This window comes from Abrus precatorius, unplaced genomic scaffold, assembly GCF_003935025.1.
Source record: "Abrus precatorius isolate BTA unplaced genomic scaffold, Abrus_2018 Scaffold5, whole genome shotgun sequence".
Classification (NCBI taxonomy): Eukaryota; Viridiplantae; Streptophyta; class Magnoliopsida; order Fabales; family Fabaceae; genus Abrus; species Abrus precatorius.
The window spans coordinates 3,571,047-3,588,687 of NW_020874395.1; the positions used below are offsets into that span (position 1 = coordinate 3,571,047).

The window sequence follows — 17,641 nt, forward strand, 5'->3', positions numbered from 1 at the left end:
CATGCATGCCGACCGAAAGAATCCTAAGAATTTATATTGAATTCAAACAATACTTCATAAGATTTTTTTCTGGTGAATTACAATGAGATTTTATGGTAATATACAAAAGATTCCCATTTTCTCTAGATTTTTTTCGCTTTTACAAGTTGATCCATCATAAATATGAAGCGAGCCTTCCTTCGGTAAAACACCCTATTTCGAGAATTGATCTCCACTGAACTACCAGACACCTCTATCGTATTTTCAATTTCACAAGGAAAGATAAAATTCTTCATTTGATAGAAGACTTCAAAAATGGATTAGAAGGCCGATTTGGCTGTGCCAAACTAGTCTCTGACTTGTTGAGTGCGTGCTTATTTGACGAGTTAATAGAGGAATCAAGTGGATTAGGAGCTTGCATTTGACGCATATCCGCCACCTTCCCCCCCTTGTTTTCACTCCATGTCTGATTTGCCTTCACAGTTTCATTTACTGCCAGAGTTTTATTTATTCCAGCTTTAGGTTCCGCTTGTGTTTTGTCTTTCTTAATGAATGATGGAGCAGATAAATTTGGAAAGGATAACACAGTAACTGCATTTGATGTTTCAGTCTGAGTTGGGGCTCCGTTCCCGCTATGTTGAGCATCAGCTGTAATAGGTGCAACACAGTTTTCTCTGAGGTTGGTTTCTGTAGCCTTTTTCGCTTCAAGAAGCAGCCTTTCCTGTTTTACACAGGAATTACAAGAGGTAAAGATGACAGTGAATTGATGTGTTTTGTCTTTACTTTGTTAATACTTAAGAGGCTTACCTCCAATATGCTGCTGAACCTTTCGGCCAAGTTTGGAAGCTTCAGAGCAGTAACGAGTTTTATTGCACCTCTCATTGATTTTTCCAGTGACAAAAGCTTCACAAGTTCAGTAGCTCGCTCAAGCTTATCACCTGAAATATCCACACGTGTGAGGCATGAATGATTACTTTTCACTGTTACAATTCAGGTTGTACTAAATGGAGAGAGGGAGAGAGAAAACAGACGCATAGGAACTCACTGTTGCAGCAGGATGCTATAAGCCTCAGTATGCATTTATCTTGTGCTGCTTCCAAATTGAAAGCATCATCATCAAGTGCACTAGTGTCCAGACCGGCAGAAGCCATTTGCTCCATTCGTCTCTGAATCTGCATGTAACATATAACTAATTCAGGTGTTTGTTGGGGCTGTTGGCCCAAGTGACAGGCTAAGGGATGGGAATCAGTTACAGTTGCTGCATCCTGTTGAGAGGCCCAAAGTGTGGAGGATGTATATGAGAAAGAAAAAGAGCAAGGGGGCAGAAAGAAAATTGAATGCATTAGTCAGAAGGGGCATTATGACAGTGAGAGGCGTGTGTGTGGGAGCACTGGAAAAAAGTAAGTTGTTGCATTGTGTTACAGGGATCAAAATTCGAGTATCTATTGGGATGATTTCTGTATGAGTCATACAGGTTATGTGTACTCACCCTTTTCTTATGGGTATTCAATAATACTTGCTTTTCGGTTTGCATCAGTGTTTGACAACAATGATAAAAACAACTCGACACAAATTAAAAAACTAGGCCTGTCTAAGTCACTCCCAAGAATTAGTGTGTGATGTTTGCAGGGCTGAAAGGTGGATAACTCAAAGGAGGAGGGATATACGAACCTTATAAGGAGCATTTTAACTTTATTCCGAGTCAATGTAGGATATCTTAACAGAAAACAAAACTGTAGTCCCTATGCTGAACTAGATAGACGTGCATCAAGACTTATAGCAGGCTCGATGGAAGATACATTGATAATGATTATTAAATTTGAAATGGGTGGGTTCAAGAACATACCTCAAATAGATGCATGCTGTTCATCATAAACTCGTTTTCATGAGCCTCAAATCCCAAATCAGAGGAAGCAAGAGGAAATGATAGACTCAGGGGAGTAAGAACTGGTTTAGGTATCACCTGATAAGCAAGTGAATATCAATCGATTAGCCATAAGACAGAGGGAGAAAAGCGAAACAAATTAAAAATGTCTTGGTCATACCTGAGGGAAGGCGTCAGGCTTTTTGCATACCACACAAAATAACTTGCTTGCATTCAACCCCGCTACCCAATAGTTTTCATCTGACTTCTTCTCTTTAATAGCACTGCATTGAAATTTTAAGACAAATCACCAAGGAAGGTCGGACATAAAAGAAAAATATTACGCACGTTAAACCAGTGCACATAGTAAAATGAATATTGAACCTGAAGAGTGGGAGCCAGCTACCCCCAAATTGGCTTGTATATGATCTTAGCACACCCTACGTATTATACTTACTAAATCAGCCTGTATAACCAGATTTATTCATAACGAGAGAAAAAAAAATACCAAATATCATTTAATTGTAAACACAATGGATACCTTCGAATCGTATGAACACAACTGGCCTTCTTCACTAAATCCAAACCAACTTAGAAATGAACCTGGAGTCAATGGCAAGCGACCTCGAAGGGGTTGGGTCCCATGAGGTACGTTAAACAATCTAAACTCTAGCATCTGCACGTTTAAGAACAAACATATTATTTAGTCATGAAAAAATAGCATCAGTTCATAAAGTTACAATGTTTTTATTACCAGATGATTATGCTCTCCGAGTTAACATTTTCAGAAAGGTCAGAAACTAAACACTAAATTAAACCACATAGGACCTGCCAATCTCAAGCAACAGCTAAGCATGAAGACTGAACCAACCTGATCACCCGAGGAAAGGCAATCAGAAGCATGAGTGACAACTGCAAGCTGATCCTTGAAACCAGATGCAGTCACCACTGGCCCATCAAGCGAAATCACATGTCTCTGCAATGTAAAATATTCAAAAGTGTTTAAATGCTTCCGGATAAATACCATCAACCCCGGATTCTTTGTTACACGCTTTAAGAGTTAAGACAAAAAAACGTCTAAAAGATTAATGAAAGGCTAGGACGTACACAATCATCTACCTTTTAAACCCATACTTATTCCACGTATAGGAAAGTGCCATGCCTTCAGTATTCAGTTAGTGAAAATGAAAAAACATGTAAATGAGCTATGTGCTACAAACCTGCAAACCACCCTCAGAAAAGATGCGAAGATAATTAAAACTAGTTACTGCGGCCACCCAAGCAGCACCAAGTGCAACAACCTTTACTTCTTCTCCCTCAAAGCGCATAGACCACTGCCAATTTTTAAACACAGTGAGCATCCGGTGAATTTTCACAACCAAAAGAACTGAAATGTTGTCTGTCCTTAAAAGCAATGTTTTTTTCTTAACAAAGGATAAGCACTTTAATCTGACCTCACTATTACTAGCCCAGCTACTAAATGGACGATACATGAGGGTGCTCATGTTCTTCTCCCCCTTGCAAGGATTTGCAAAGACACTTCCATTCTCATTTAATGCCGCCATTGAAAATCCAAAATGATCTGTCATTGAAGGAACTCGTGGAGTGCTTCCGGTATCATGAAAATCAATCTGTAAACAAAGACATTCCAACTCATTAATTTATGCTAAAAGTGATGATTTAACAAATAGTTAAACTATCTCTAGTTCCTATGCACTACATTACCTCAATATGGCAGTATCCATCATGTTCAATAGAGGTCACACATCCAAACATATTGTAGCATAAGAAACGCCTTTTCCCAGGCTGCACAGGGGTTGATCCTGGTTGAAATGTCTCCTGCATCTTTGGCTTGCAAGTTACCATGTTGCTCCTAAACCTCACATTTCCACTATCCAAATTTTCTTTGTTTGAACGATTTCTTTTCGTGTGAGACTCAACCTTAGGATACAAACCAATTTCCTCACCTCCATCCTCATCAAAATTATCCTCACTCAGAGACTGTTTACGCAATCTCTTCCTGCTCAGTGGCTCAGACTCCACATTACTATTTTCACCAATATCACTCAAGCTTCCACTCGCAGCACTGTTTTCAGGATCCTCCTCATCAAACAAAAGAAGCCCATTACTTTTATATTGCACAGGAATATCCTCAGTTGGAGACTTCATCGACGAAGGAATAACATTCTCCCAAACACCATACTTCCCCATAACATCCATAACAGCCAAGGCATTCCCAATTGGCTTCCAAGCCATGCAACAAACTCTCTCATCAAATTTCTGCCTATCAATGTCCTGCTTCCTACTAACATCCCAGATCAGAACCTGCTTGTCCAAACTTGATGTAGCAATGTACTTCCCATTGGGTGACCAACACAAGAAACAAATAGGTTCTACATGATCACCTCTCAAAGAAAACAACTTTTCAGCAGTGTCCCTATCATACATCACCACATCATTTCTCAACCCGGGAACCGCCAAGGTCTCGCCATCAGGACTCCAGCAAAGAACATTCATAGTGGAAACGTCTACCCCTGTGTCAGGAGCTACGCCTTTGAGATTATGAACGATTCTCCCAGAATGAAGCTCCCAGAAAATAGCAGTTCCAGTTGAATCCAGAGAGGCTAAGTATTCTCCATTGGGGTCGAATGCTAAGCCACTGACGGACCCTTTGTGCCCTTTCAGAACCCTCGCAATAGAACCATCAACTGTGTTAATCAGCTTGATGCCCTCGTCATCACCAGCTGCAGCTAGCATGCTCCCTGATTTGTTAAACGCTAGAGAACGAATTGGAAGCGTAAACCTCGTAATATTTGTCTCGAATTCCCCTCCTGCCAAGGATCAATTTAAAATCGCTCAAATTGAAACATGCGCGTCTCAAAATTTTAAACAACAATTACAAAAAACACCATTAAGTTGAGTTATTAAATTGGCAAAGTACCAGGCCAAAATGCAAATCATACTCACAAGTAACAAATAAAGTAAAAAGAATTGAGTACCGGGAAACTTGTAGAGTTTGACGGAGTGATCGACGGAACCGGAAGCGAGGCAAGTGGAGTTCGGGCTAAGAGCCAAGGAGGTGACAGCGTCACGGTGGTGACGGAGGATTTTGGGAGTGGCGGAGGGGAGAAGAGGGTCGTGAATGGAGATGGAGACGTCGGAAGAGGAGGCGGTGACCAGATGCCGGGCTTGCTGGTCCCACAAGATGGAGCAGAAGGATCGACGACCACCCTTGTTGGCGTGGGCCTCCCTCAGCTTCAACGATCGAACCTTCATGGTAGCTTTTGAGTCGGGTTCAGGGGAATGAGAGAAGGGTGGGGTGGATAAATCTGAATCTGAGGCTGAATCGTTTTGGGCGCCAAATGGGGTTTGTGTTTTATGAACTGGGCGGGAGATAGGCAATGAAAGTTAAATTAAAAATGTTTACATATCTCGTTTTATAATAAAAACACTAAGAAAATAATCATTGTAAATTTTATTTTGCAACATCAATTATTCTTTTCTAACATTGTATTTCAAATAATTTAGTTAAACTTAATATGAAGGGAGTTATACATTACCTACTTCACAAGGAACATTTTTATATATATGAGTTTTTTTTAAAAATTAAAAAATATGAAATTTTTTGTAAAATTACAGAAATATGATTTTTTTTTAAAAATCATCATTGGCGTTGATACACTTTTTAAATATTTAATTATTTTTTTAAAAACCATCATTGGCTACTTTTACTTTTTTAATATTTTTTTTAAAAATCGTCATTCATAACTTTTGAAAATTTATTTTTTTATCTCTTAATATTTGTACTGCATAAAAAACTTCATATTCCTATAATTTTACAAAAAATATCATATTTTTTGTATTTTTAAAAATAAAAACCATATAAAAAAAGTAGCTTCTTCACAAAAGTTAAAGTTGTATCTTATATTTTATATTTTAAAATTTTACTATCATATTTTAATAGAAGAAGAGATAAAAATATTCAAAGAAACAATAATGTCTTGTGTGATATTTATTTTATTAGAATGTGTGGTATATATTACTTGCTCTTTTATATTTAAAAAAATTATAAATAAATCTTAAAGATTCATTTATCTCATAATTATATCATATTACTTATATGATATTTTTTAATATATTTTAAATTAAATTATAACTTTTTTATGATAATCGTTGACATGAAAATGTTATCTATAGAAAAATATAAAAAAAAATATTAGTAAGACTTATTATATTATTTTTATGTAAAATTTATTAGTGATATATATATATATATAACTCTTTCATGTGTATTAAATGACTAATATTTTTTAGGTAGAATGCTTATTATCTTGATATTCAATATATTAATTAATAATATAAGAATATTTTTTTATCTTCTAGATATTTTTATGTATCCTATATATTCTTTTTATTCTGTTTAAAAATATTCATCAAGAAACTTAATAACACTTGTCTCTTTTTTTTTCTAATTAGACTTTCAATATTTGCATGTTCCACCAAATAAAAAATTGTCATTCGTTATTTATAAAAATGAGTTTAAGTTTTAGTTCTTTTCATGTTTTTTTTAAAGTAGAAGTAGGTAATAGTAATTGACAATTTTAATTCTTAGGTCGATTCTAACTATTAAATTATTAGTTAGCTCTATTTTTAGTTTAAAAATTTGTGCAAATAATCAAATGGGTTTAAATGATAATAGTTTGCTTGTGAGAGTTTTTATCAAGATTAAAATTTATGCATGAGTCTGAAGAATACATTATGTTCATATTAAAGATATATTGATTTTCAGTCATCTTTTTTTTTGTCTTGTAACATGATATCTCTTTAGATATTTTAGATCATTCTTTTATGTGATGTGGGGAGAGTATCTACAAAAAATACTCCAATGACCAAATCAGGTGTAGGTTTAAGTAATAAATGTTATTTAATACTTATCAATTCATCACTTATTGTATTTCTTATTTTTCTTTTTATAGACAAAATATTAGGTTATTAGACTTTTATGACCCAATCTTATTTTTATCTTCTTGATTATATAATTAACCTTCTTTCTTTTTATTATTGATTATTAATCTTCATTAAATACTCTAAAAAATAGCGTAAATATCCATAATCAAGTGTGGTCGAAGGAGTGTTGAGTTTTTTTTTTCTTTATTAATAACCTAAATGTCCTATCCAATACAGTTATTTTTTGGGATGAACTCACAGGCGAAGGAGGAAAACCCACCAATGATGATGATTAACTCTTTAGATTTGGGTTAGTAACAATGTCATAAAGGACAAAGTAAACATTGCAATTGAGTTTAAGAGTGAGATCGTAAAGGTTGAAGCAACAATGATAGAGAAGAATAACGAATATAAAATCCTGAAAAAAATTATAAGTTACTTTATAATACTTAATAATAAATTTGGGACTTTGTTACCTCTTTCTGAGTTGCTTGCTGTCATAGAGCTAAGATGTTATAACAGAAATTAATTACCTGTCATATTTTAGATATTATCTTTAAAAAAGTAAAGAGAATGGTGAAATCGAGGAGCACCATCTCATTTGATATCTTTTACATGTGTTATCTCATTTCCAATTTTTTCAAATAAATTTATATATTATTGTATTTTATCAAATCGAATATAACCGATTAAGAAAATGTTAACATGTATCTTACCGAATCAATCCATTTAAGTTTGAATATTATATTTGAACTTATATATATAAAAATTGGACAAAGTAATTATGATAATATTTTTTAATGCCTAATGGTAGTATTGTAATTTTTTTAGCAGAAAAATATATGGAATTTTTTTAGTAAAATTGTAACAGGTACAACTGCACTGGACACTTTGCCTAGTTTAAATATAAATTAAAATTTAATATTAGGTAGGTTCACCTTATCTATATTGTCCAGTAAGTGTAAAATGCCGTTACTTGATAGAATTTGTTGAAGAAAATACAATTATTTAGGCTCACACATAACTTTGTAGATTTTTTATTTTATTATTTTTAGTTCCTGGTATTTTATTTTGATTTTAGTCTTTATTTTTTTTATTTTCAGTGTCTTATTTTTCTATAATATGTTATAACAATAGGAATAAAAAAATTAAAAACAATCGATAGGAATTAAAAGTAAAAGGTAAAAGGAAATAAAGACTGAAAACAATAGACAAGGATTAAAAGGAAAAAAAACATTGATTAAAAAATTATGTAAGCTCATTTTTATTTTATTTTAATCTAACTAGATATAACTTCGTAAAATTGAACAATATATATATATATATATATATATATATATATATGTTTTTTTATTTTTTTTATTAAAAAGCCACCTTTAAATTTCAGATGGCTCCACATTTTTCATGGAAAAAAAAAACTTTATAGTTGACTCTTTTGCAAAGTTTGATTTTTCAATGGACAGAGGTGTTAGAATTTTTATGAAGCTCCTGATTTCTTTAATTTCCCTTTACCATATGAAGTAATCTCTTTTGTATTTAAGAGAGGCATGTAGTTATGTGATTTGTTTTGGGCTTTTCCCTCATTGGTCCACCAATAAGTGTGTGTGAATAGGAATTAATGAAATAATTATGAAAGTAATACAATAAAAGAACTTCAATTATTTGTTAAATAGGGAAAATGTGATTACAAGTAAGCCATTATTTTCTTGACAATTTTTATTTTTAATAATTAATAATCAATTATTTTTATAAAGTCATGATCTCAAAGCTATTATTCACTTTGTCAAATTTGACTTTTTTTTGTCCTACACTCTTAGTGTGTAATATATTTAAATGAATAGAAATTTTTAATATTAATTTTAAATTATAAAAACTATTCAAAACTTAGTGAACTAATAAAGGATAAAAAAAATAATATAAATTTGAATAAATTAAAAAAGATGTAATATTATTACACGCATGTAATATATGATACTATAATAAATTTTATATAATTTTGGAAGTCAGTACATTAAAAATTAAAAGTATTATTAAACAGTAATTAAAAATTAAACGATGATCGAATAAATAACAATTAACCATTTTTAATGTATAGCGTCGTGTTTAGAATTTTTTAAACATTATGAAAATTTATTATAAAAAATTAATGTAATATAATTGAATATAATTTTATAATTAAGGAATTGTAAAAAAATTTCTTGATAAATAATACTTATATCACTTGTTATTGTCAAAGAAAATATTAAATTATTTAATGTAATGTATATATTTCGTGATAACGCTTTCCAATGAAATTTTATTATATATTCTTAAACATATATTAAAAAATTATATGGTCTTATTATCAAATTAATAAAAATATAATATAAAAATTTTAATTAATAATACTTTTTAATGTTTAAAATTGATTGGGCCTTAAAACGGAGCCACAGCCCTGAATGTAAATTTATCATTAAAAGTTTAGACGAAAAATATAGTAAGGTTATAATGTAGTTTTGAAAAAGCTAGGTGTAAGGAAGTAAAATATCAAATTGAAATCTAGGGAGATAAAAGTGTTTTTAAGCTAATTAACAATTGGCTAAAATATAATATATTCTTATTTTAAATACAAAAATTAATTACTATAAATAATTTCATACATTTTTATAACTTTATTAAAATGGTGATTTTGAATTAATTCAAACACAGTAAATTATTTTAGAATATTTACATAACACATCTAAATTAAAATTTATATTTATAATTAGTTATGATATTAATAAATTACAAATATGATCAGTAATTGTAATACCTTTTTCATAATCAATTAAAACACACACTAGTACTTACTAATATTTTTCAACTGTTTATGTTTACTTTAATTTCCATTGATGCTGGCACTTAAAATAAATTGAATAAAACCAAACCGTCAATTAAAATTACAGAGTGAAACAAAGAAAAGAAAATGTAAAATGACAAAAGAAGGCAAGTAAGATTACTATTCTTACAAACACACGAAGATGTTTTAATTTTACAGAAGTTTGCATTACAAATAAATGTTCAACAAATAAGTATCTGTACATTTGACAAAAGAAGAAAAATGCCTTTTTCATCTTTGAAGGCTTCTATATCATACAACATATAATCTTCATCAGGGGTTTTGTAAATGGATTCGATTGTCTTATGTCTACAGTTTCATATGCTTTCTTTAGAAAACTAGAAAACCAAATAATAAACTAAAACTAAGAAAGACTAGAAAAATTTCACCTTGGGCCTGAGAGCTCCATGGCCTGGACTAACAATGAAGAGTCATCAGTGAGATCAGAATAGCGATCTGATGAAGAGAGTTCGTGTGGTTTGCACTTAGCAGTGTCAGCACTTTGAGAAGCTTCCCATTTTTCTGCAAGCCCATCACCTTCGAGCATTCGTACAACTTCAGACATTTTGGGCCTGTGGCCCGGAAGATATTGGGTACACAAAAGTGCCACTTGAACTATTTCTTCAAGCTCAATCCTGTCATAGTTGTTCCTGAGATCCTTGTCAACAAGTATTTCAAGCTTCTTTTCTTGATGAATTTTCCTTACCTGAATCTCAACAATAAAATAGACTTAGTATATGTTTGGTTTTACCGTGAGAAACTCGAAAACGCACGTTTATGATGTAAAAGCTACTTTGTTGTGTTAATTGGTTTCATGTTCTGAGTCAAATTAACATCATTTTATGTGTGTTGAAGAGCCTCCAACTCAGGCTTGAAGCTTCTCAACATGATTTTCAAGGGAAAAAAAAAAGACCTGTTTGATTATTAAAAAATAACCAAACTTTTCTTAGACTAAAAGTGAAAAATGTAACTTTTACACTAAATTAAAGATTTGAACAAACAAGAAAGGGAAACAAACAAGCTTACCCAATCAAGCATGGCTCCTTTTTGGTTGGCTGATTTTCCAAATTCTAGAGCTCTCTGGCCTGTGATCAATTCAAGAAGCAGAATGCCAAATCCAAACACATCAGTCTTCTCAGAAGATTGGCCTGTGGAAAGATATTCTGGTGCAATATGCCCCACAGTGCCCCTCACTGCAGTTGTGACATGTGAATCTTGGTGATCTAAAAGCTTTGCCAACCCAAAATCTCCAACTACTGCTTCACAATAGTCATCAAGCAATATATTTGCAGCTTTCACATCTCTGTGTATTATCTTTGGATCGCACTGCTCATGAAGGTATAATAGTCCCCTTCCTGCTCCTAAGGCAATTTGCTTCCTTGTGCCCCAATCCAACACAGGCTTACCTGCAAATATCCAACACCGCTATATCAACCAGCCACTAAAATATCTAGTATTATCTATATATGCATGTTAGCTTTAGCTTACAACATGTCTGGTTCAAGTTAAATACATAGAAACAATCGTTTATTTTTCACAAACTCTCTCATAAAACTAAAAGAAATAAACGATTATTTCTTTAAAATAGGAGTAAATTACACTTTATTCTCTTGTATTTTCATGCCTTTTCAACTTTACTTCTATACTTTTTTGTCAATAAATTCCTTAATAGGGGGCAAAGAGATATAAAAAAATAGCATTACAGGAGGTTAAGTGAAAAAAAAAAGTATATAAGGATTTAGTAATGATATTAAAAAAATTTAAAAAGTAAATTGAGAAAGCGTGAAATTACAGTTAGAACATAATTTGCCCTTAAAATAAGCTGATGCACTTAATCATGAGAAAATCATTACTATTAAGATATGAAGTCTCACGATTGGTGGGTTATCAAAAAATCAAAGGCTATATAACTAAGAGGGCTTCAAGTCTAAAAGTAGGCAAGACATTTTAGACAATTAGATTACTCAAAACTTAAGTTCAATTACTCTTGCTCACTCTTGGATAGGACCTTCATTCAAAATCCTAATAAATGCTCTCTAAGGAGCTGCCAAAAGAAGTGATTATATCTAGCATTAAGCTTACCCTTGAGACGAGAAGCAACACTTCCATTGGACATGTAAGGATAAACTAAGAGCCTTTCTGTTGGAGTCATGCAAAATCCATACAATTTGAGAAGGTTTCGATGCACTGCCAAGCTTATCATTTCAACTTCAGTCTGAAATTGAATCTCTCCTCCAATGGCATTCCCATCTTTTAGCCTTTTTACAGCTACAAGAGTGCCATCATGGAGAACTCCTTTGTAGACATTTCCAAAACCACCCTTTCCCAGAATGTTCTTGTTGCTGAAGTTGTTAGTAGCAATCTGAAGTTCTCTTAACTGGAACCTCTTCAAGTTTCCAAGGTAGACTTCTTCATGATGCCGGTCTACAATGATTCAGTATTAAGACAGAAATTGGAGGGGCCATTATAATTGGATCAAATATGCTTAAAATTTAAAATATGTTGCACGTAGCACAATCTTGGATATAGTATAATGATGCATATTTGTAAGCTTAAACTAAAGGTTTTGGATGGGGAGTATACCTTTGACATCAAAGAATGCCTTTTGTTTATGCTTGTGCCTCCTCCATAGAACAAGTCCAAAACCAAGAACTATCAAGCAGAGGCATCCTAGACTCAAACCAAAGGCAATGGCCATCTTGTGAGCCTTTCTTCTGCTTGATGGTAAGGCATCTTGGAAAGCAAAGAGATTTGCAATCAACATCAGTACAGTGACTACGCAGAACATATCAAAATACACCATGATATAAGGCAATATCATGCAGTGAGCGATTGCAAACTTGAGTTTGAATGAACTTAGTTTTATAAAATTGATTCTGATTTTAAGTGAGTTTAAGGTGATATGATTTATGTTTAAAAATTTTCTCTTAAAACTATGTTTATAGTAAAATTTACAGTGTTTCTAAGCATACACTCAAAAGTGATTCTTACCATCGGTACTGTTTAGGTTCATGGACATAGGCATAAGTGTCATCCCATGGCAATTTTTTTCTTTTCCTGTGGCACAGACTAGGGGATTTCCAACAATGCTGAAACAACACGAGGGAATGAGATGAATTTAGAAGTCAGTATAAAATTTTCTGTATTTTCCACTCAGTCAAATACATTAATGTCATCAAAGTGAAGGCTAAAGAGAAAGAGAGGGAGAGAAATTTTTAGTTTTACCTGAATGATTTAGCCAAAATTCTAGGTACAGGGCCGCTCAGATTGTTGTTAGACAAGTCACTGAATAGATTACCAGAAACAACAGTCATCTTTAGACTTACAAGCAAAAAAAAAAAAAAAAAAAAAAAAAAAAAAAAAAAAAACTAATGCAGAAGAGAAAGAAAGGGTCATGAAGATTACAGAAAAGCAAGCTGTGCCATGTTAGCTAGTGTCTCTGGACATTCTCCAGCAAAACTGTTATTATTAAGCCTCCTGAAAACATTTCAAAAACTGTTTAGCTCAAAATAGATGATTTACACTGATAATATGACATCTTCTAAGCTTCACATAAAATGCTTACAGGTATTGGAGGCTTCTAAGGTGACCAAGAGAAGGAGGAATTTCACCATTGAAGAAGTTATCAGAGAGATCAAGTGTTTCAAGCTTGGAAAGTTTTCCAAGCTCTGAAGGAATTGGTCCAGTTATGTTGTTATTCTGTAGCACCCTGAAAATTTGTCAAGAACACCCAATTTACTATTAATGGAAGTAATAAATATAAGAAGCATTCATCTTGAGATTTTTAAATTACATAGTGCTTTCTAATTACTTACACAGTCTGAAGATTTGTTAGATTTCCTATGCTTGGAGATAGAGTACCGGATAAATTTTGACTGGGAATGCCCCTACATAAAGCAAAACCAGATTCATCAAATTGTTAAAAGCATTTTGCAAAACAAGCTTGGTACTTCTTTTGCAACTATTTCAACTTGAAATGTAGAAGATTGAAGAAAGACTCACAGGCTAATAACAAGGTTCTCAGGGGAACATGTGACCATATTCCAGCTACATGGATCAACTGCATCACCATCCCAATTATCTAGAATACCATGAGGATCCACTAGAGATGCTTTTATGCCCATTAAAGCTTGCACTATATTAAGAGAGACACAGACACTCAGTTCAAATTCTCCTTACTGAACTGATTTGAAGATATATGTTAAACTTTTGCGCAAATTTGTAGGATTGGAAAGTACAAAATTTCAAGTTTTACCTTCAAAGTTTACTCCCTTTGGTGAAAGCAAAGCATTAGTAGTGCTCCAAAACCAGAAAAAAGCCACAAAACAAAGAACGGCTTCTCCTCCTGGCATCCTCATTCAATTGGAATATCCCAAAGAACCAGTTACAAGTGCTGGAAACACCTGATGGTACTAAGGGATAAAGATATTGAAACTACAAACAGTTCTCAAATGAGTGTTCTTTCTTCTGCAGTGATTTTCAAAGTAAGTGCTAGAATCCCATTCACCAAAAATCTTGTGTCAGACCCAAGAAAAAAAAGACAGGTTTTTGATAATATAAAGGGAACTAGCATGCCTGTCATTGAGTCAGGTTTTGTGATTAAGATGATGTGTCATGGCCTTAAAATGAACCAATTGAAGGTAAAATTTAAATGGCACATAGCAGGGATAGAATGGAAAATTCACTTGGGTGATAATCATGCACATGCCCAGAAAGCAGAAATAGCTTTTAACAATTATTTATGCGTACCAAAGTAAATAAAGCCAAAAAAAAAAAAAAAAAAAACTAGAGTATGAGCGATAGCATTATATTTTATTAATGAACATTATATATACAGGTACATGAATAAAACCACAATGTTTTTCTTGGGAAGTTAAAAAAGAGCAAAAATCCTTTCATATTTTATTCATAGTGACAGTATCTTTTTGCCTAGACATGGGCAATTGCTAGGTGCAAGTTTTCTGTTTTGTTGAATTACTCAAAAAACTTGACCCATAAGTTGATGAGTTTATGTATGAGATGGATAATGCATGCTTGGAGCTGTGAAGAATCCAACATTCCCTGGGTTTGGCCATTCAGTAAAGTTCCAAACGCCAAAATTTTTTAGCCAAAAGTATTGAGAATGTGAGAATCTCGAGAAAGTGGGGGCTTGAGATTGATGATGGATCTGGTCACCCACTATATCACACCCTTGAATTATCTGTATGTTGTTGCCTTTCTATTTTATGCTAGTTTTATTTTAACGATATTAGTACTGTTAAAGAATTAAAAATTATGGACATAAATATATTAATAATATTTTTAAAGAATAAAAATTAACCTTATTTATAAATATATTTAGTTTCTGTTGTTGTGGTATTGGGTCATGGCAATGGCATGGACTCTCTAGATTCCATAAACCACTCGTATTTACTCACCAGACAGTCATTGCCCTAAAATTGTTCTAAACGAGTAAAATTTTGGAAAGCAAAAGCTCTCTCTCTCTCTCTCTCTCTTCTAAGAGCCACTCATATTTTTCTATAAATCATGTTTCTTTCTTTTGGATATCAAGTCCACTTCAAGCTCAACCAAGGCGCATGCTTGATTATGGTGGGACAAACTTGCTTTGCGTTTATTCTTGCACCAAATAAAACAAACCTCTAAAGTGTAAGTTATGTGCATAATTTAAGATTATATCTCACCATAATTACACAGAGCAATATTATTTTTTTGTAATTTATTTACTTTTTCTTGGTCTCTTTATTACATTGCTTATCTTGTTATATAATTTTCTCTAATCTTTTTTTTTTCTTTTTTGCTTTTAAAACTTTAAAATTTATTACAAGTGTAACATTCCTCAATTGCATAATATCAATACTTTCTATATTAAAATGATAATTAAATTGATCAATATAATTTTAAGATTATATATTATTATAATTTCATAATTTTAATATTTTTAAATTGGACTGATTATTGAAATAATAATTATATTGATTCACGATTTAAGGTTCATTAATTTAACTGTGATCAAATCAGTAATGATTAACTTTTATTCATTTATTAGCTAACATTAATAATTAACAAAAAAAAAATCCTAATAAAATGATATAACAATTTATTCAAGTTCAATTGTAAACATAACATTATTAGTTCTTAACATTAATAAAATACAGTTAAAAATAAGTTTAATTGTAACATAAATTTAAAATGACGTTTTTCCCCCTCAAAAAATATCAAAAGTGTTACATAGGTTATATAATGTTTTTAGTTTTTTGAAGTATCAAATCAGTTTATCCAGTTTTTACTATTTTTTTCACATAGACAGGATCAAACAATTACTTTGGTCTAATTTTTGAACAAGATGATACAAAATTATATATGTACACATCAAATAATATTATTAAAATAGAACTTATTGGTTTAAACAAGAACCTATATTATATTGAAATGCATATCAAATTAATAAAAGTTGTACTGATTTATTTAACGATGAGTTAGGATAAGAAATAGCTATAAATAAAATAATATTAGAATAGCCCTAATTATGAAAAAGATGACACAAAAATTAGGTTAAAGTGATTTTCACACACACACAGCAAATTATTGGACGCACTAGTGAGGAGAGAAGATGAAATAACTTTTGATTCAGTGAATTTTTTTTAAAAAAACCTAGAATAATTTTAGAAAAATATTTATAATAAATAATATTTTAAAAATTTTAATGCAATAGAATAATATTTTGTAATTAAAGTAATCAACTTCATGCAGTAATATAAGATTCAATTATTGTTGTGTCATGTATATATATTTGCTATAATACATTTAATATAAAAAAAATTATCAATTTGAAACATAGGTTGCACTAAATGATTGAAGTAATGAAGTATCCGAGTTTAAAAAACGACAAGAATGTTTAATTAAAAGGAGTATGGAGGGGTTGCTCCAATTTCTTTTCATCTCATTTTTGTTTTACAAAGAAAAGGGAAATAAAAATGCTTTGGTGGCATAACTTGTTTGGAGACGTATTAGTGGCATAACTCTTGAAAGTTAGGTGAAAATGTCCCAAAGCAAATCACCATTCACGATTCCGTCAAAACAATGATTTTCTCCTACATCACTAATAATGGTGTTGCTATGAATTTGTCACACCTTTAAAAATATAATAAAATCACGTAGTTTTGTAGTTAGATAAATTCCAATATGCATAGTGCCAAAAACATATACTTGCAATTTCGTTTAAATCTTTCTCATCAATTAATTCAAGAAAAAACTTTCTATAGCAAACGTGGATGTGAATTTTCGTTTCACCAATTTGACCATTTAAATTGCCAATATATATATAGTGATTTATAAATGTACACGATAGAATGCTAGGTTAAGCTGCTACCAAGCAAAGGAAGTTGTGTGATTGCTTCCTGCATATGTCTAGATGGTAGAATACATGATGAACTATATGAAGATTGCAATCTCACAAAAATGCTTCATTCTTTTTTATTCTCTTAATAATTATTATCTTACTTTGTAAAATGAATATTAAAGAAACATTTTTTTAAAGTATAGTACATGATAGAAATTCATATATGATAATTTTTATAATAATTATTAGAGGGCATCACACGCATGAGCCATTAACCTCCTCCATGCTTGACGGTACTAACAGAAGAGGTTACTTCTCTAGCTGCTGGTGTTGTTGGTTCCATGGTTCCAATTTTCTGTATCAAATGTTTTGATTGTCTTCACCATTATTGTTGCTTCCTCTTCATTAGCCAAACCAACCACAACTTCTTGCACTTTGGCTATGGCTTTTCAAAACCAAAGTTGAAGACGGTAAGATGAAATGAGGAGAGATAAATGACAAGAAGAAGAAACACTTTGTTTCAATAAAAACGAAAATAGAGAGGAATTAAATTAATGATATGGAAGTTGGAATACATTAAGTAGAGAGAAAATAGTATTGTTTGAATTGGATCAAATAAGAATAAAATAGAAAGGAGAAAAGAGAAAAAAGTGAA

At 31.8% G+C, this 17,641-nt stretch overlaps 2 protein-coding genes across 2 annotated transcripts; both read right to left on the bottom strand.

Moving 5' to 3' along the window:
* Positions 1-271: 271 nt before the first annotated feature.
* On the bottom strand, positions 272-5,119 carry LOC113867689 (WD repeat and HMG-box DNA-binding protein 1). Its single transcript, XM_027503118.1, has 12 exons — positions 4,843-5,119; positions 3,569-4,674; positions 3,298-3,474; positions 3,064-3,177; positions 2,715-2,819; positions 2,385-2,519; positions 2,228-2,283; positions 2,025-2,127; positions 1,826-1,942; positions 1,025-1,151; positions 787-917; positions 272-700 (listed from the first exon to the last, which is right to left on the bottom strand). Exons 1-12 carry the CDS (start codon positions 5,117-5,119, stop codon positions 272-274), a joined length of 2,877 nt encoding a protein of 958 aa, XP_027358919.1.
* A 4,758-nt stretch (positions 5,120-9,877) lies between these two features.
* On the bottom strand, positions 9,878-14,247 carry LOC113867306 (protein NSP-INTERACTING KINASE 1-like). The gene is made up of 11 exons (XM_027502546.1): positions 13,903-14,247; positions 13,650-13,782; positions 13,463-13,534; positions 13,213-13,356; positions 13,053-13,124; positions 12,873-12,932; positions 12,639-12,736; positions 12,231-12,380; positions 11,730-12,071; positions 10,674-11,053; positions 9,878-10,353 (listed from the first exon to the last, which is right to left on the bottom strand). Exons 1-11 carry the CDS (start codon positions 14,003-14,005, stop codon positions 10,033-10,035), a joined length of 1,875 nt encoding a protein of 624 aa, XP_027358347.1. The 5' UTR covers positions 14,006-14,247; the 3' UTR covers positions 9,878-10,032.
* Positions 14,248-17,641: the final 3,394 nt, after the last annotated feature.

Bases quoted from the DNA above. Each gene is read 5' to 3' on its own strand.
- LOC113867306 (XM_027502546.1), bottom strand. From the start codon at position 14,005: ATGAGGATGCCAGGAGGAGAAGCCGTTCTTTGTTTTGTGGCTTTTTTC. The intron at 13,357-13,462 runs GTAAGTAATTAG...ACAAATTTTCAG, and splicing joins CTAACAAATCTTCAGACTGT to GGTGCTACAGAATAACAACA. The intron at 12,381-12,638 runs GTAAGAATCACT...TTGCTTTCCAAG, and splicing joins GAACCTAAACAGTACCGATG to ATGCCTTACCATCAAGCAGA.
- LOC113867689 (XM_027503118.1), bottom strand. From the start codon at position 5,119: ATGAAGGTTCGATCGTTGAAGCTGAGGGAGGCCCACGCCAACAAGGGT. The intron at 3,178-3,297 runs GTCAGATTAAAG...AAAAATTGGCAG, and splicing joins GCTGGGCTAGTAATAGTGAG to TGGTCTATGCGCTTTGAGGG. The intron at 1,152-1,825 runs GTATGTTCTTGA...TGTTACATGCAG, and splicing joins ACAGCATGCATCTATTTGAG to ATTCAGAGACGAATGGAGCA.